At 38.4% G+C, this 20,369-nt stretch overlaps 1 protein-coding gene across 1 annotated transcript in view; it reads left to right on the top strand.

Moving 5' to 3' along the window:
* LOC150075004 (uncharacterized) overlaps positions 1-20,100 on the top strand; it is a 1,344,778-nt gene extending 1,324,678 nt beyond the window's left edge. Inside the window, exon 35 of the mRNA XM_090389033.1 lies at positions 19,957-20,100. Coding sequence (XP_090245159.1) covers positions 19,957-20,100 — 144 coding nt within the window. The remainder of the gene's footprint in view (positions 1-19,956) is intronic.
* Positions 20,101-20,369: the final 269 nt, after the last annotated feature.

Below are 20,369 nucleotides of genomic sequence, written 5' to 3'. Positions count from 1 at the left end.
AATATAGTATGTAAAACACTTCCCTATGATACTCCAGAAATTAAAACAAAAAAATCAAATAACTTGCATTAGAGTAACAAATAATTTAAAACCAATTCACACAATTAAAATCAATTTAACGCAATTAACCTCCATGCACAAGTACATGGTGGGTGACCACCCAGGTGTTAACCAACGTAAGCAGGGGTCGAGGTGTGGCGCCCACACTACATGGAGGAATGCCGACCCTCTATGTTACCAGGCAGTACTAGGTGGTAGATGACTCTCATCAACCGGTGAAATACCACCACTTTGCTTATTGGAGGCTTGAAGTGGTGGAACTCATGTTTAGTCTCTAGAGCTAAGTTCCGGTCAACCCTTCCCTATCTCTTCCATCATGCAGTATGATTGATGACTTTTGAGGTTATGATGAACATCGTGGCAAGATCCAATATTTCATACATTTCGAGGGTACAGCTCTAAAACGGTGTTCGCAGGCCTGCCGCTAGTTAGTACACTGGACCTAACCTATTGGTAATTCTCTAGGAGGCTTCCAGATCAGCTAGTGTATAATCTTGCTACCTCTACTCTGCCAGATAGTGACTGGAGGGAGTCCGAGTAGTCTGTATGCGGAGAGCATTGTCGAGGCCACGTTATGTCAAGGATCTGGGTATATTCTTACCATGTGTATGCCATATCCAAAAATTCCATTACTTCATATAGCATGTCCCTCCCACTTTTTCTTACTATTGAATACACCATGAATTGTCAAACTAATAGAGCAAGCTTATCTGCGAAAAGATCTAAACCTCCCAAGCACTTCCTGATTCATTTCACAAATATACGTGGTCTCAATTCTAATCTCAACGATGTCCATTTCCACTTACAGTCTGCCAAACCCCATGTACTTTTTCTGACAGAATCTCAGTTATCGGTTGATTCAACTACTGCTCATCTCAGATGCCCAAATTATTCGCTGTATGATTTCACCTCAAAGGTGGTACTTGTGCAAATATCCGTTCTGATATTCCTTGTCAGAGACTTGGCAATTTGGAATCTCCTCTCTTTGATCTTCTCTGGCTTAAAATCTCTCTACCTCATTTTGTCAAATTCATCTGTTGTCTCTACCATTCTCCAAACTCTACTAATCACTTGGAGCTCTTTGACTTCCTCTCTTTTCAACTTGACTTTCTCCAGTCCAACTTTCCTAACAGTGAGGTAATTTTCATTGGTGATTTTAATGTTCACAACTCCAGCTAGCTTCCGTTTTCTAGTCACACCGACCCAGCTGGTCGTGATGCTGAGGCTTTTGCAATTTTGCAATTACCTTGCACAGATTGTTCATTTACCAAAAGAATACCGGACAATCCTAATCATACAGCCAATACACTTGATCTTTTTTTCACAAACAACCCTTCTAAGTACACGGTCGAAGTGAGAGGTCCTTTGGGCACTTCAGATCACAACTTGGTGATTGTCTCTTCTCCAATGGAACCTTTATCTCATGGCTATTCCCAACCTCGTGTTGTTTGGCATTACAAGAATGCAAAATGGGATGACCTGCGAGACTTCTTTTCTTCTTTTCCTTGGTCGGATTACTGTTTCAAAACTTCTGATGTCAACGTTTGCTCAGATCGTGTCAGTGAAATTATTCTTGCAGGAATGGAATCCTTTATCCCACACTCCACTTTAAAATCTCTCTCCTTTATCTAATCTTTGATTTTCCAATAAATGTGCTAAGGCTGTTCAAGAGAAGAATGTTGCATATCATAATTGGCTTGTTTCTAATTCTTCAGTTTCATTTTCTGCCTACACCAAAGCTCGCAACAATTGTAAAGCAGTTATTAATCAGTCCAAACTAGAGTTTGAACAGGCTGAGTAGAAAACTTGCTTCTTTCCCTAATGGTAGCCGAGCATTCTGGTCTCTTGCCAAAGCTATTGGCCGCAACTTTTGCCCATCTCTGCTCCTACCTCTGTCCAAACCATATGGTTCTGTTGTCACTTCAGCCAAGGATAAAGCTGACCTGCTAGCATCCCATTTTTCTTCCAACTCATGTATTAATGATCTTGGTAAAACACCTCCCACCATTCCCAACACGCTCCATTCAATGCCTCCTGTGGTCTTCCGTCAAAAGGATGTCAGAAGGATTTTGACGAATCTTGATGTCCACTTCTTCTCAAAACCTGTGCTCCTGAGCTTACTCCTATTCTTTGCTGCCTTTTTTCACTTTCTTATTCCAAAGGCATTTTTCCTTCTGCTTGGAAATTTGCTCATATCCAGCCAGTTCCTAAAAATCTCTCCCATCCAATTATCGTCCCATTGCAATTACTTCTACTCTTTCTAAAGTAATGGAGAAATCAATTAACTACCAACTCTTAAACTAACTAGAAACCTTCCATCTGATCAACGATCGCCAGTATGGATTCCGTCAGTGTCGATCCACTGGTGATATCTTACCCATTTGTGGAAATCAATGGAAAGGTTTGGTGAAACACAAGTAGTTGCTCTTGACATCTCAAAGGCTTTTGATCGTGTTTGGCAGAAAGGTCTTCTAAACAAGCTTCCATCTTATGGTTTGCAAACCGTTTTTAGTAATTGGTTATCCAGTTTTCTCTCTGATTGCTCACTGAGGGTGATGGTAGATGGCTCTCTGTCTTCTAACTTCTCCACTAATGCTGGTGTCCCCCAAGGTTCAGTTCTTTCCCCCCCACTCTATTCCTCTTGTATATTAATGACCTTCTTCCATTGACTGGAAATCCTATCCATAGTTTTGTCGATGATAGCACATTGCATTCCACTTTCCATTTTGAGAAACCTTGTCCTGCTCAATCAGCTTCAACTTCTCGAAATTTTGCTACCAATTCCTTAAATACCGATTTTCAGGTAATTTTCCAGTGGGGCAAAGACAACTTAGTTGATTACAACCCTTCTAAAACTCAGTCTTGTCTTATATCTCGCAAAAAGGATTCTTCTGCTCCTATGCTTATCTTTAGTGAAGCTCCGATTTCTAGACAAAATGATATATCTCTTTTGGGAAAATTACACTGACTTCTAATCTCTCTTGGCACAAGCACATTACAAATATTGCTTCTTCTGCATCTAAAAAACTTGGTTTTCCCTTTCGCTCTTGGTGTTACTTTTCTTCCAAACACCTGCCCACGCTGTATAAATTGTAAATCTGCCCTGCCATGGAATATTGTTCCCACATCTGGGGTGGTGCCCCCAAAACCTCTCTCTCAGGCTGCTTGATTCCATTAAGAAGAAGGCAGTTAGGTTAATTAATGATTCATCTCTAACAGAGTCTCTCCACTCGCTATCTCATAGACGTACTGTTTCTGCTGCATGCCTCTTCTACAGATACTTCCATGGGCACTGTTCATCTGAATTGGTTTCTATAATTCCCGCTCTCTCTCTTTCAAAACAGTCCAAACATGTACCGCCACCAGCCAACATCCATTTACTGTCCAACTTCAAACTCAGAGAACCAACTTTTCATCTTCCTCGTTTATTCATTCAACTGCCGTTTTCTGGAACAACCTTCCTTCATATATATTTCCTGAATGTTACAGTCTACAGAAGTTCAAATCCATTGTCAACAAATATCTTCTTTCGTCTTCTCATCCTCCAACCCAAGCACAGTACTAAGTACTATACGTTCTAATACCTCTCGTGTTTGGGGTCTACATTGTTGAAGGAGAAATTGTTGAAGTTAAACATAAGAAAAGCACCTGGGGTGGATGGGATCTATCCAGTTATATTAAAGGAGGCGACAAAGCAACTAAGCAAACCCTTAGCCATAATTATGAGAGCATCCTTGGACTCAGAGGAGGTTCCCAGGGACTGGAGATGTGCAAATTTATCCCCAATTCACAAAGGGGGGATCAAAGGGTGACACGAGTAATTACAGACCAGTTAGTTTAACTTCTGTTTTGGGTAAAATAATGGAGTCACTGGTTAAAGAAGCACTGGAGGATCATCTTGACAAGAATTCAGTTATAGCTCCGACACATCATGGGTTTGTTAAGGGAAAGTCTTGTCTGACAATTTGATTGGTTATTATGATGTGGTTACAAAGAACTGGATGTAAAAAATACATGTAATTTTGATATCATATATTTGGATTTCAGGAAAGCTTTGGACACTGTTGTGCATGGAAGACTATTGTACAAATTGGAGCAGAATGGTATTAAGGTTAAGTTGCTACAATGGATAAAAGGATGGTTAAGTGGGAGAAGACAGAGGGTGGAAATCAATGGGTGCTGCTCTTTGTGAACTAATGTTATTAGTGGAGTCCTACAAGGTTCGGTGTTGGGTCCACTGTTGTTTTGTATATTTATCAATGATATTGATGAAGGTATATTAGGCTTAGTGTCGAAGTTTGCAGATGATACAAAGGTTGGCAGGTTTGTTAATGACAGTGTGCTACTGCAACAGAATCTAGATAATTTGGTCAGATGGGCAACTGAAGTTTAACCTAAGATGTGGCAACTGAAGTTTAACCTTAACAAATGCAAAGTACTGCATATGTGTAGAAGTAAACCGAGAGAAAAGTACCAACTGTGTGGCACGACACTTAAGGTAGTAGAAAATGAAAAAGACCTGGGAGTAATTGTGCAGTCAGATATGAAGTTTTCTGAGCAATGCAGACAGGCTGTCAGGGCAAGTCATGGGGTTTTGTCAATGATATATAGGAATTTTGCTAGCAGGGAAAAGGAGGTGATTGTCCCACTGTATAAGGCAATGGTCAGGCTATGCCTTGAATACTGCGTACAGGTCTGGAGGCCTCATTTTAGGAAGGATGTCGATTTGCTTGAGCGTGTACAGAGAAGGGCAACAAGATTGGTGAGGAGAATGAAGGGATCCTCTTACCAAGAGAGGTTAAAGTTCTGCAAATTGCAGTGGCTGGAGAGTTGGCACCTTCGCGGTGATCTGATTGAGGTGTATAAGACCTTGAATGAGTTGAGCATGCTGAATTCTGATGGGATCCTTCCACTTGTTCAGATTACGAACCTAAGGGGGCATAAATTCAAATTAAGAAAAGACAGATGTAGAATAGATTGTGCGGAAATTTGCCTTTAGCCAGTGTGTGGTTAATTGTTGGAACAAACTTCCATCTGTCATTGTGGAAGTTGATAGGTTGAATTAATTTAAGGAGGAACTGGACAGGCATTTGGAGCGAATGGTGTGGCTGATGCTTCATAAGCTCATACACTTGCTTTCTTGCATCACATGCCACTACTACTACTACATAAAAAAAAAAAAATAAATAAATAAATTTTAAATATTGAAAACAATTTAACGAAAATTTTCAAAACGATCTTCCTTCTTGAAGCTGACAGTGCTTTTCGACCGTATTATTATTAATAGCCATATGGTGCAAGGAAGCCTGAGGCTTATGCTGCACCAGGGAAAAATAAAAAATTCTCCTAGTTACCCTGAGAGAGAGAGAGAGTCAAAAGTAGAAGGGAATCACCAAGAAAGAGAAGAATGATGATATCCAGCTCAGGACCCTCGGTGTACTAAGCCCATACTCACCATATGTGAGCCCCGGGGTCACAGGAATGAAAATTACAGTGCATAGATAATTTTCATGAACATGAAACTTAAATAGTGAGTATTTATCTTCATGCATGCCCATAAAGGCCCACACATCGGAGGTCAAATATGGCCGACGAACAGTAACAGAATTCTTGTTTAATTGAATTTTTACAGTTTCTGCAATTAATAGTCATGTATAATTACGTTGGACATTAAGTATTTTGGCCTCGTTAAATAAAAAAGTATGTTTTTCGTTAATGGCATGCTAATTCTGACGCTGCTGCACAAGAAGCATGGACTGAGGCTTCATGTTGATTAACACGAATATTCAGAGAAAAACGAGTTGAACCTTAGTAAGATGAGTCACAACAACTGCAAGAAATTTTGTATACCAGGTCATTAATTTGTGTTGTGAACGAGGAAAGGACTGAGTGAGTGTTCAGAATAGTGTGTAATTTCCATTTTGGCCTGGCCACAATTTTAAATTCGGTATCTTTAAAGAATCTGTTAAGCTGTTTTTAACACTGTTCAACATATGGGACAGAAATAAAAGTATTTTTTGATATTACTATTGTTCGTTGGTGTAGTATTTTGTATCCTATCCTTCGCTTGTACCCTCGGTTTATTGTAGCAAGGGATAACCCATGTTTAAGAACCTGCTAGTTAATATTTGTATTTCTGAGCAGATTCCGTTGTTGAATATTTATAGGCATTTAGAAATTGATTAAAGATGAACGATCTTTTGTAGGTGAACGGGTGATAACTATTATAATGTAGAAGCATACTGGCGTTTGTAGGTTTTCGATAGATTCTAAATTGGATTTTATTCGAGTCCCGAGTAGGCATGAAATTTAGAAAGTTTAATGACTTTGTATCCATAACCTCCCTTTCCAATGTAAATTTGGGTCTAGAATGAATATTATTAAACGAATGTAAAATGTCTTGGATAGTAGTACTATCCAAGATGAGTCACAACAACTGCAAGAAATGTTGTATACCAGGTCATTAATTTGTGTTGCGAACGAGGAAAGGACTGAGTGAGTGTTCAGAATAGTGTGTAATTTCCATTTTGGCCTGGCCACAATTTTAAATTCGGTATCTTTAAAGAATCTGTTAAGCTGTTTTTAACACTGTTCAGTAATAATAATACACTGTTCAGTAATATCAGTAATAACTAGAACATTGTCTAAATAACTCCCATAGTATGTGATACGGGGTCGAAAAGGCATCAAATGTATATGCTCAATCGTTGAGAGATAGATCTCTAACATTAAGCCACTCAGGCTCAAACCCATTGGCAATCTAAAAATTTGTTTGAACACCCGTAGCCGAGTGGGCAGGAGCGGGAGTGCAGTAGCACACGCTCTTTGAGTAGACCGGGGTTCAAGCCCCTGACTGCTGAATATGGTCGATCTACCAACCCGCACTGGACCAGCATGGCAGATTATGGTCCATTTCCCTCAATATGAATTGTTGAGGAGGCTTCCATCCTGCAGTGGGTTGATAATGGCTGCACTTTACTTTTTTTACTTGTCTCGAAAGGTGATATAGTTGGCCTCTACTAACAGTTTAATTAAGTGAAAAATTTCTTTAATAGGTAGCTTTGTATAATTAATCAGTATCGAGTTATTATTTAACATATCCCAAATAATATCAAATGTATATTCAACATATATAACGAGGTAACATCTAGTGAGAATAAATTGCCATTGTTGCCAAGTCTACGGTCCTTAAGATTATTAAATAATGTATCGTAGTTCTTAATCCCAAATTGTATCACCTGTCCAAAGGGTTTTATAATACTATATACATGTGTGGCTAAGGATGAAATTTATGCTAAGTTCCTGTAGGAAACAATAGGTCGAATAGGAAATCCAGTCTTGTGTAATTTTATCTGACCAAAAAGTGCAGGAATATTATGTGTTCTGGCCTTCAATTCCTTTAACTGAGCCATAGTAATGTAGCCATTTTTTCGATATGTAGTTAACGTTTTATTGTATTGATTGACCAAATTGGTAAACCATGCCGGGTCTACTTCAAGATAAGTGGAGGTATCTGAAACAACTGAATCTAACTTATTAATATAATCAAGTTTATATATTATTACCACTGTATCTCCTTTATCTGCCCCCCTGTATAATAATGTCCTTATTTTCCCGAAGTTAACGTAAAGCTGAACCATGTGTATTCAATTTAGGAAGTCTTGTTTCTTTTATGTTATTCACTACTTGGTTAACTTGTTGAAAAAATAAATCTTTGTGTGGAACATTACGAAGTCCAAATTCAATATCAATTATGCACTGTTTTTTAGGTAGTTTTCGAGGTGATAAATTATAATTTAATCCTTTGGATAAAAGTGAAATCTGGTCCTGCGATAGCATACACGAGGAAAGATTTGTAACCTCTAGATATGTCGGTTCATTGAATACTGGTTGAGGGGGTGTTCGTGAACTAGTTGATGTATTCTATGGTAGTACATTGTGTGCCTGTGGGGGGTTTTCATCCAACTCGTATGCACTTGGTTGCAAGTCCTCGACAATGTGTTAGAATTCGCACGAACGTGTCGACGTTTCCGATAATGTTTGCAATTTGTTACATTTGATGCCAAGGTTCAATGTGTTTTTCTCTGAATATTCATGTTAATCAAGCCTCAGTTCGTGCTTCTCGTGCAGCAGCATCAGAATTAGCCTTTCATGCCATTAACGAAAAACATACTTTTTTATTTAATGAGGCCAAAATACTTAATGTCCAAAGTAATTATAAGCAACTATTAATTGCAGTAACAGTATAAATTAAATTACATGAGAATTCAGTTAATGTTCATCGGCCATATTTGATCTCTCATGTGTGGGCCTTTACGTGCATGCGCGAAGACAAATAGTCACTATTTAAGTTTCATGTTCACCCCTATGCGGTCATTTTCATTCCTGTGACCGTGGGGCTCACATCTGGTGAGTTATTGGCTTGGCACAAATACCTAGGGTCCTGAGCTGGATATCATCATTCTTCTCTTTCTTGGTGATTCCCTTCTACTTTTGACCCCCCCCCCCTCTCTCTCTCTCTCTCTCTCTCGGGGTAACTCGGGAATTTTTATTTTTTTCCTGGTGCAGTATAAACATCAGGCTTCCTTGCACCATATGGCTATTAATAATAATAATAATAATAATAATAATAATAATAAGCCTAATGACGAAGATACAAGAAACCCGGCAAAACATAGGCCAATCACCTGCCTTTCAACAATATACAATATCCTGTCCAGCTTCATAATAAGGAAGATAACAGACCACTTGGAGAGCCAGAGCATAATGGCTGAACAGCAGAAAGGATGCAAGGAGCAATTAACCATAGATGCCGCATTTATGGAGCAAGCCTTCAAGAAGCACTGCAACCTATACGTGGCCTGCATCGATTACTGCAAGGCCTTCGACTCTGTACCTCATAGCTGGCTAATAGAGACCCTGAAATCTACAAGGTCAATGCGATAGTGACAAACTTCCTAGGAGCAACAATGTCAAAATGGAGTACCACCGAGAACATCACAACCAGGCCAATCCCCATTAGAAGAGGAATCTTTCAGGGATATGCTCTGAGCCCACTATGGTTCTGTCTAGCACTCAACCCACTATCCACCATGCTCAACGGCAGCAAGTATGGGTATAATCTCGAAGAAGGAAGAAAGAACCTGTACACCCTCACCCACCTGATGTACATGGTGACATCAAGCTCTACGCGGGAAACGAGAAGCAACTCCAGCAACTACTCTGGATCACTGAAGAATTCAGCAAGGACATCAGGATGGAATTTGGTCTAGACAAATGCAAGACCCACACATTACATCAGGGAAAATTAGTTGGCCGAAACTACCAGCTGCTGACTGGTAACGAGATGAAAGCTATGACAGAAGGAGAGACCTACAAATACCTAGGGATGATGCAGGCTGAGCAGTTAGAACACAAGGAAATCAAGAAGTGCCTGACTGAAAAATATCATCAGAGACTTAGAAGCCTGCTGAAAGCAAAATTGAATGGTGGGAACATAGTTAAAGCCATAAACACCTATGCAGCTCCAGTACTAACATATGCCTTCAGGGTAATAGATTGGACTAACACTGAGCTAGAAGATATCAGGCGAAAGACAGTGATGACCAAGAGTCGCCAACACCACCCGAAGTCAGCAGTGGAGAGAATAACAATACCTTGGAAAGAGGGAGGAAAGGGCCTGATAGACCTGATAGAGCAACAGAAAACCGCAATAGTTAACCTGAAGGATTACTTCGAGAAGAACACAGCACCACTCCACCAGGCCATAAGGAAGATAGATAAGTGGTATACCCTACTCAACCTAAGCGAGGAAACCCCTCCTGCCCAGACAATACAAAATGAAGTTAGAAAGATGAGCAAAGAAGACACTCCATGGCAGACACTATAATGACCTCCATCAAGATCACATCGATAACATTGCTTCCAATGCATGGCTCACAAGCGGGATGCTCTTCCCCGAGACTGGAGGATTCATGGTGGCCATCCAAGACCAGGTAATCAACACCAGAGACTATAGAAAATACATCAGAAAGGAGCCTGGAATTAGTATTAGTAATGGCTGCATCGTGCAAGAAAGCCTATGGCTTATGCTGCACCAGCCAAAAAAAAAAAAAAAAAAACCCGAATAAAACAATGATAAAAAAATAAAAATAAATAATAATAATTAATAAAAGAAAAGGAAATTAAACCTATTATCCTATGTGCTTCCCTCACCCGAAGGTACTATCCAGATGACCTTTGAATTTCCCCAAACTGTCAGCCTCTACCACCCATGTAGGCAACTTATTCCAGTAATTTATAACTCGCTGGCTAAAATAAAATTTCCTGCAGTCCAATCTAAACATTTCCCCCCGTAACTTGAATTTATGTCCCCTAGTTCTAGCATCATTTATAATCTTGAAAATTTCATCCTCATTCATTTTACTGATGCCTCTCAGAGCCTTAAACACCTCAATCAAATCTCCTCTAAGGTGTCTAGTTTCCAAACTCTGCAACCCACATATTCAAAGTCTTTCTTCATAAGAACGCCCTTTTGCCGATCTCACCAGGCGAGTTACCCATCTTTGCACCCTTTCAAGAAGCTCCAAGTGTGGTATACCCCACACTGTCAGATGATGTCAGATGATGCAACCACGGGGTGCAAGGTGATCACCCGGACTGAGTACACTCATAGACACGACCAGGTAGCCAGGATAATACATCAGAAGCTAGCGAGGAAATACCAGTTGACCAAAGAAAGTGTACCATTCTAAAAGTATGAACACCGGCAGTACTAGAGACCCGAACCCACAAGCTGTACTGGGACCACGCCATAATAACAGATAAGACCATCCCGCACTACAGACCGGACATAACCCTTGTGGACAAGGTGGAAAAGGCTACCTACCTGATTGACATAGCAGTGCCGAACACTAGCAATGTCCAGAAAACCCATGAGGAAAAAATTAGGAAGTACATGAACCTGAGACATGAGATCAAGGAGATGTGCGTATGGAAGAAGTATCAACCATTCCAATCATCGTGTCAACCACTGGCATGGTACCAAAGACTCTACATAGCAGCCTAGCAGCAATAGGTTTTAATTGTTTTAAATTGTTTTTAAACTCTTATTTGTTTTAATTAATTGTTTTAAACTTTTATTGACTATTTCATTCACTTCCTGTCTCTTCAGGTGTAACCTATTGATACACACAATTATGGGGGATTTTTTGAATGGCTTGTTGCAAAATTAAATTAAATCAACACTAAGATACACTGCCCAAAGTTACCATATTTCTTTTCTAAAATATTGCCTTCAAAACAACATCATTCCGAAGTTTGCCAGGGTTAATTTAAATCAAAAAATTTCGGACATAAAACAACTAACACCGGCCACATCGCGTAATATCGTTAAACTTGCCTTAAAATCTCAATATTCGAATAAACAAAAATATCTTTCCCAGGTTAGAAAGCTTTGCGATAAATTAAAAAATTATCTACATCCTAACGATTGGTCTGTATTGAAGACCTCCATAGATTTGCGACGGGAAGCACAAGCCTCAAAAATAAAAACAGACACGTTAATAAATTGCGAACATTATCAGGAAGGTCAAGACACTTTCATGCGAATTCTAACACATTGTTGAGGACTTGCGACCAAGTGCATACGAGTTGGATGACAACCTCCCACAGGCACACAACGTACTACCACAGAATACATCAACTAGTTCACGAACACCCCCTCAACCAGTATTCAATGAACCGACATATCTAGAGGTTACAAATCTCTCCTCGTGTATGCTATCGCAGGACCAGATTTCACTTTTATCCGAAGGATTTTTTTTTTTTTTTTGGTAGTTGTTGGCGCATTGGCTTCTGTGGCCATAATGCACCTCCTAAGGTTTTTGCAGTACTTTGATCCAAGCCCGAGGCGGGATTCGAACCCACGACCTTTGGGTTGCCAGGCAGGCACTTTACCCACCCGGCTAGCCCGGTCAGCTTATCCGAAGGATTAAATTATAATTTATCACCTCGAAAACTACCTAAAAACAGTGCATAATTGATATTGAATTTGGACTTCGTAATGTTCCACACAAAGATTTATTTATTCAACAAGTTAACCAAGTAGTGAATAACATAAAAGAAAAGCGACTTCCTAAATCGAATACACATGACAGTTCAGCTTTACTTGAACTTCGGGAAAATAAGGACATTATTATACAGAGGGCAGATAAAGGAGATACAGTGGTAATACTATATAAACCTGATTATATTAATAAGTTAGATTCAGTTGTTTCAGATACCTCCATTTATCTTGAAGTAGACCCGGCACTGTTTATCAATTTGGTCAATCAATACAATAAAATGTTAACCACATATCGAAAAAATGACTACATTACTATGGCTCAGTTAAAGGAATTGAAAGCCAGAAATACAATATTCCTGCACTTTTCGGTCAGGTAAAATTACACAAGACTGGATTTCCTATTCGACCTATTGTTTCCTACAGGAACTCGGCATTTTCATCCTTAGTCACACATGTATATAGTATTATAAAACCCTTTGGACAGGTGATACAATTTGGGATTAAGAACTACGATACATTATTTAATAATCTTAAGGACTGTAGACTTGACGACAATGACAATTTATTCTCGCTAGATGTTACCCCATTATATACGAATGTAAACGTTGAATACACATTAGATATTATTTGGGATATGTTAAATAAAAACTTGATACCGATTAATTATATGAAGCTACCTATTAATGAAATTTTTCATTTAATTAAACTGTTAGTTGAGGCTAACAATACAATAAAATATTTATATATGTATATATATATATATATATATATATATATCACCTTTCGGTTATATATATATATATTTGGATTTTTTTGGATAATTTTTGGATTGCCAATGGGTTTGAGCCTGAGCAGCTTAATGTCAAAGATCTATCTCTCAACAATTGAGCATGTACATTTGACGCCTTTTTGACCCCGTATCACATACTATGGGAGGTAGTTAGACGATGTTCTAGTTAATACTAATAGTACTACTATCCAAGACATTTTATATTCGTTTAATAATATTCATTGTAGACTCAAATTTACATTGGAAAGGGGGAATATGGATACAAAGTCACTAAACTTTCTAAATTTCACGCTTACTCGGGACTCAAATAAAATCCAATTTAGCATTTTTGAAAACCTGCAAACACCGGTATGCTTCTACATTATAATAGCTATCACCCGTTCACCTACAAAGGATCGATCATCTTTAATCAATTTCTAAATGCCTATAAATATTCAACGACGGAATCTGCTCAGAAATACAAATGTTAACTTGCTACAATAACTGAATTAGTGTACAAGCTAAGGATAGTATACAAAATACTACACCAGTGGTTTTCAACCTTTTTTTAATAACGGCACCTTTAAGAGTAATTTATTTTGTTTTGCGGCACCCCTACTCAGTTTTCTGCCTGTTAGATACGATTTTCTCTCTCTGTATATATATATATATACAGGGCTTTCCAATAGTAACGCTCGATTTTTGTAACGCAATAAAACAAATTGTGAGAGTGATAGTGATCTATTTTTATTTTTATTATGAAGTATATGTGTTAACATTATGTTTTAAAAATTATATCAGATAAATGTCCGCCGCGGCTTTGTCTGGTTTGGTTAATCCTGGATACCCAATTGGTGATGACGTTATCGCATAAAAGTGGCTCAATTTCAGCAATAACGCGCCTAATGTAACTTTTTCGGAATGTAGTGGGACCTCATGAATCTCCCGTGGGTTTTCGTCGCTCCAAATTCGGCAATTTTGCTTGTTAACAAAGCCACTTAACCAGAAATGAGCCTCGTCACTAAACATTATTTTTCGCCCAAAATCAGGATCGACCTCCAACTGCTCTAGCGCCCAATCAGCGAATGCACGCCGCTGCGCATGATCGTTGGGCTTTAGTTGTTGGGTGAAGCCCTAAGTCCTTATGCAGGATTCGCCAAGTTGTCGTCGAAGACAGGCCAAGTTCTTGAGCCCGACGCGGAATGGACTGTTGCGGATTCTCACGCACACTTTCCCGGACTGCAGCAATATTTTCAACGGATCTTGCGTTTCGCTGACGTACAGGCACTTTCAGATTTGCCACAGACCCAGTTGCTTCGAATTTGTTTATTAAACGGCGAATTGTGGATTCTGAAGGACGTTCGTCGACACCATAAACTGCACGGAGTGCATGAAACGTTTGACGAATAGAACATTGGTTTTGATTTTTTACAATTTCGACTCGTTGCTCAGTCGTGTAACGCTCCATAATAAAATGCAGAGACTAACTGAATACGGCTACCAAAGATACCACCTGTGTGACTGTCGACTTCGTCATGCGCTGTTGCCAAACATCGAGCGTTACTATTGGAAAACCCTTTATATATATATATATATATATAATATTAAAAATATATATACGTTATATGATAGTTATTACGATAATATAATTATAAAAATTACATTTCGTAATACGTTTTTTTTTTTAGGAGCATTAGCAACTAAAGCCATATTGCTCCGGGGATATGCGGTGGTCATTCTCTGACCTTTCCGCATCCTCCGTATTTGGTGGGCATGGGCTCGAACCTCGGTCTACTCAAGAAGCATGTTCTACCCACTGCTGCTCCTGCCCATCTAGCTATGGAGGTGCCACATTTCATAATACAAATTATATATATATACAGTATATAATTTTATTCTTTATATAGAGGTACTCAGTAAACATCGATTATAGATCTCCACAAAATTAAAAAGATACTGTACACCTTTTTATAATGAAATAAACATAAATTTAAAAAAAAAATAAGTTTAAGTAACTTAAACCCAAATTGCATGGCACCCCTGGAATGTTGTTGTGGCACCCCGGTTGAAAACCACTGTACTACACCAACCAACAATAGTAATATCAAAAAATACTTTATTTCTGTCTCATATATTGAACAGTGGCACAAACAGCTTAACAGATTCTCTAAAGATACTGAATTTAAAATTGTGGCCAGGCCAATACGGAAATTACACACTATTGTGAACAATCGCTCAGTCCTTTTCTCATTTGCAACACAAATTAATGACCTGGTATACAACATTTCTTGCAGTGATTGCAACTCGTCTTACCAAGGTTCGACACGTTTTTTCTCTGAATATTCATGTTAATCAACATGAAACCTCAGTTCGTGCTTCTCCTGCAGCATCAGAATTAGCCTTTCATGCCATTAATGATAAATATACTTTTTTATTTAATGAGGCCAAAATACTTAATGTCAAACGTAATTATACGCGACTATTAATTGCAGAAACTATAGAAATTAAATTACATGAGAATTCTGTTAATGTTCTTCAGCCATATTTGATCTCCGATGCATGGGCCTTTACACGCATGCGCAAATACAAATAATCACTATTCATTCCTGTGATCACGACATGCTGTTGAAAAGCGTTGTCAGCTCCAGGAAGGAAAATCGTTTCGAAAATTTTTGTTAAATTCTTTTTAATATTTTTAATTGTGTTAAACAAAATTAAACAAAAACCACAACCATGACACAACAGTTTCTGAAAAAAATTAACAGAAAGTGGTTGTAAAACAATGTGTATAACATGTGTTGGTCATACTCGTTTGACTCATTTTTATTTTAATGGGAAACAATCCTCCCTGGTGCATGTATTGTAACATGCACCAGGGAGGATCTATAATTCCTGTAAAATGTATAGGAACCACTGACATTAATCAGAAATGATGCAAAACCTAAATGACCTTTTCAGTTTTTTAAAACAGCCCAAGTATATAGAAGATTATAGCTTAACATAAATCTTCAAAATGCTCTCTATCAGCATTAGCATTAGCATTAGCATTAGTAGAGGCATATGATGCAAGAAAGCAAGCTTATTCAGCATCAGCCAAAAAAAAAAAAAAAAAACAACCACTACTCCCATTTCACCCCTCAATTCGTTCGAAATACCTGTCCAACTGAGCCTTAAATTTGTTTAGGCTATCAACTTCAACAACAAGCGATGGAAGTCTATTCCACAAACCAACTGCCCGCTGGCTAAAGGCGAATTTCCGCACATCTATCCGACATCCGTCCTTCCTCAATTTGAATTTATGCCCTCTCAGGTGATTATTCTGAGCAAGAGGAAGAATTCCATCGGCATTGAGCATGCTCAAGCCATTCAAAGCCTTGTACACCTCTATCAGATCACCTCGGCGATGCCTAGTCTCCAGGCTCTGTAATTTGCAAAACTTAAGCCTTTCTTCGTAAGAGCAACCCTTTGTTCCATTCACTAATCTTGTTGCCCTTCTCTGTACTCGTTCCAGCAGCTCTACATCCTTCTTGAAATGAGGCCTCCAGACCTGTATACAGTACTCAAGGTGTGGCCTGACCAATGCCTTATACAAGGGAATAATCACATCCCTGTCCCTGCTAGAAAAATTCCTGTATATCATTGACAAGACACCATGAGCTACTCTTGCAGCTCGTTTGCAATGCTCAGAGAACTTCATATCTGCCTGCACAATTACCCCCAGGTCCTTTAATTCTCTACCACTGTCAGCGTAGTACCACAGAGTTGATACGTTGATCTGGGGTTACTGTTTCCCATATGTAGTACTTTACATTTGTCAATGTTAAACTTCATTTGCCACCTCTCAGCCCATCTGCTCAACCTTTCCAGATCCTGTTGCAGCAGCATAGTATCAGTAGTGTCCTTAACAACCCTGCCAACCTTTGTATCGTCTGCAAACTTGGACATTAAGCCTGATACACCATCATCAATATCATTTATAAATACAGAAAACAACAATGGACCCAACACTGAACCCTGAGGAACTCCACTAATAACATTAGTCCACGTTGAGCAGTGTCCATTGATTACCACTCTCTGTCTTCTGCCACTCAACCATCCCTTTATCCATAGCAGCAATTTGCCTCGAATGCCACACTTCTCCAATTTGTGCAGCAGTCTTCCATGCGCAACAGTATCAAAAGCCTTTCTAAGATCCAAATATATAATATCAAAGTTATTCCCTGCATCCAGTTCTTTTGTGACTACATCATAGTATCCAATCAAATTGGTCAGACAAGACCTGCCCTTAACAAACCCATGCTGTGTCTGAGCTATAACTGAATTCTTGTCCAGATGATCCTGCAGTGCTTCTTTAACCAGTGCCTCCATTAATTTTCCTGGAACCGAAGTTAAACTAACAGGTCTATAATTACTTGTGTCAGCCTTTGATCCTCCTTTGTGAATTGGGGTTACATTTGCACATCTCCAGTCCATGGGTACCTCCCCTGAGTCCAATGAAGCTCTCATAATTATGGCTAGGGGTTTGCTTACTTCCTTTGCTGCCTCCTTTAATATAACTGGATAGATCCCATCCACCCCTGGTGCCTTTTTTATGTTTAACCTCAACAATTTCTCCTCCACTTTCCTCTCAGTTATTAGAAAATCATCTAGCTCACTGCCAATGTTTACTTCACCTACGACATTCCCCTTCCTGAATAACTCCTCATGTGTGAACGTAGATGTAAAATACTCGTTTAGATTGTTAGCCACCTGAGCTGGATCCTCAACTGTTGAACCATCAACATCCAGTGGACCAATCTGATTCATCCCTTTCCTTCTTGAGTTTAAATAGGTAAAGAACTCTTTTCTGTTTTTCTTTGCATCCTTTGCCAAGGATTTCTCATAATCTGCCTTTGCCTGCCTAATCTCCTTTGTGACTTGGTTACAGACCAACTTATATCTATCATAGGCTTCCACGTCACCCATTAATTTGTATGTATCCCATGCATTTTTCTTCTCTGCCATATGTCTCATTAGTTCATCTGACAACCATTTAGGCCTGAACCTTGAACAATATTTCTTGGTTGGTATGTAAAGCCTGGTAGCTTCCAAGATTAGTTCCTTGAATGCTTCCCATTTTGAATTTGCTGTTGGTATCATCATCAGTTGGTCCCACTGTATAGAATTTAAATACTGACTCAGACCATCATAGTCGCCTTTACGAAAGCAAAAACCCTTCCCTTTACCTCTGATGGTAGTTACCTCCTTGAGTAAATCCCACTTCAGCACACTGTGATCACTGCCACCCAGTGGTTCATTTATCTGCAGATTTCTAATGCATGAAGAATCACTACTGATAATCAGATCAAGAGTATTACTCCCTCTAGTTGCCTCCCGAACATGCTGGTGTAGAAAACAATCATCCAATAAATCCACAAAAGCCTTCCTAGTGTGTGAGTGACCAACCCACAAATTCCAGTCAATATCTGGGAAATTAAAATCCCCCATTATAAGACTCTCTGATTTACTGGCCCATTCTATTTCCCTGTACAGTATCTTATTATACTCATCAGAGTCATTAGGCCTATAGCACACTCCTACTCTCAATTTTGATTTACCTATGCTTATGTCACACCAAACTGACTCAACACTGCACTGTCCAGTGATGTCAACTGGCTTCACTTCCTTGGATTTTATGTGTTTTTTAACTAATAGCATAACCCCTCCTCCCTTCCCATCCTGTCCATCCCCTCTGTAGACGTTGCACTCCCCAAATTCCAGTTCTGCATCCCTTACATCTGTGTGACACCACGTCTCCGATATCCCAACTATATCTGCCTTTGATGTTTTGAGTAATACCTCAAATTCATCAAATTTATTTACTAAACTCCTAGCATTAGTGTACACGCAAGTATACATGCACCTGTTTCTATTCTTAGCTACCCTAACACAACCCATGTGTTTACTTGTACCGCAATGACTTCCAGCAGTCTCTGAAATATCCTGCATCTTGTTTTTCAGGCTTCTGCTCATTCCAATAGAAGCAGTGCAAGAATCTCTTTCACCTCTGCCATTGGCTACTGTTAATCCATTAGTCTTTGTCTCCCCCCAAGCTAGCAGTTTTCCGACCCACCTAACACTGCCTCGATAGCATATGCAAACTTGAACAGGTACATCGTGGCTTTTATATATCCTTGTGCCAATAGCAACAACAATTTCTGTAATGCATATGGTAGTAATGGCCTGGGGGGGTAATGGTTAAAAGAATGTATGTATGTGTTATAAATTGGTGGTACAGGAAAAGTCTTATTTGCACTTCAATCTTTTAGAGTAAAAAAATATATATATATATGATAAATAATCATATGCTGCCATATATCAGCTTTAAATCTTGGGTATGAAAATCAGCTCACACAGCCACTTAGGTTAAAAAAAAAAATTGCAGAAAAATTTTATAGCCATGAAAATGATATTTTAATTTTATTATGGGTCCCATATTGTTGATTAAGAAAAATAATATTAGCACAACACATTTATGTATTGCCATGCTATGAATTTAAAATATTGAATATATAAAAATGGTAGCATAATCATTTATATTATGAACTTTTTAAAAGTTTTTCTTGTAATTTTAACTATTGGAACTATAAAAAATGTACTAATTTAGTCAGCATAGACCTCAACACATCAGAAATGAAAGGGAAAAAAAAAGAAAAAAACCTAATGAGATGTAGTGATAACATAGTCATAATATAAATTTGAGTATTGAGGAAAATAACCCAGTGTGACTAATTTTCACAGTGAAATAATTTAAAGGGTTAAGAAAAAACATATTTATAAGATATACAGTATATTACTTCAAATAAATACAGAGTTGTATTAAGCAATTAAAAAATGTGGGAGGAGTGTGCACCTGTGTACAGGTTCAGAACATACTTCATTCATATTTCTACATGCATAAAATATAGCAGCAAACTTGACTTTGAAATGAGATTATTCTTAAATGTTAGCCTTTTTAGTCTCTCTGAATTACTTTTACTTGAAGTATTTTAGTTCATTAACTGTTAACTTTGTTATACAGTTAAATATGCTGATGCGTTTGCAAGAGGCTGCAAGCTACTCTAGTCCTCATAGTGTAGACAGCGATTCCACCAGCCTAGATAGCCAGAGTAGTGGCCTTCATAATGAAGATCTCATGTCCTCTGGACTAGAATCTACTATCTAGTGCCTTGTATAAATTTTGCTCTTTCTCATTTAGAAAATTAAGTATCTCGATATATATTTTTTGCTACATACATAAATATATATTTATTTATTTTACAAATTTGTTTTTTTGTATCAATTGCAAGTAATATTTTTCATTAATCACTTATTGTAAATTATTTTCATTTTCTACATTACAAATGTTGGATAATGCTTTTCACTCAATTCTGTATGAAGTATATCACTTTTTTTCACATTGAGCTCCAACCTCTTTATACCATCTCTCCACAT

This window comes from Mastigoproctus giganteus, chromosome 14 (assembly GCF_048544385.1).
Source record: "Mastigoproctus giganteus isolate SK-2022 chromosome 14, ASM4854438v1, whole genome shotgun sequence".
In the NCBI taxonomy this organism is placed as follows: domain Eukaryota; kingdom Metazoa; phylum Arthropoda; class Arachnida; order Uropygi; family Thelyphonidae; genus Mastigoproctus; species Mastigoproctus giganteus.
The sequence above is the reverse complement of the archived record's forward strand: the minus strand, read 5'-3'. Positions and strand labels throughout refer to the sequence as shown.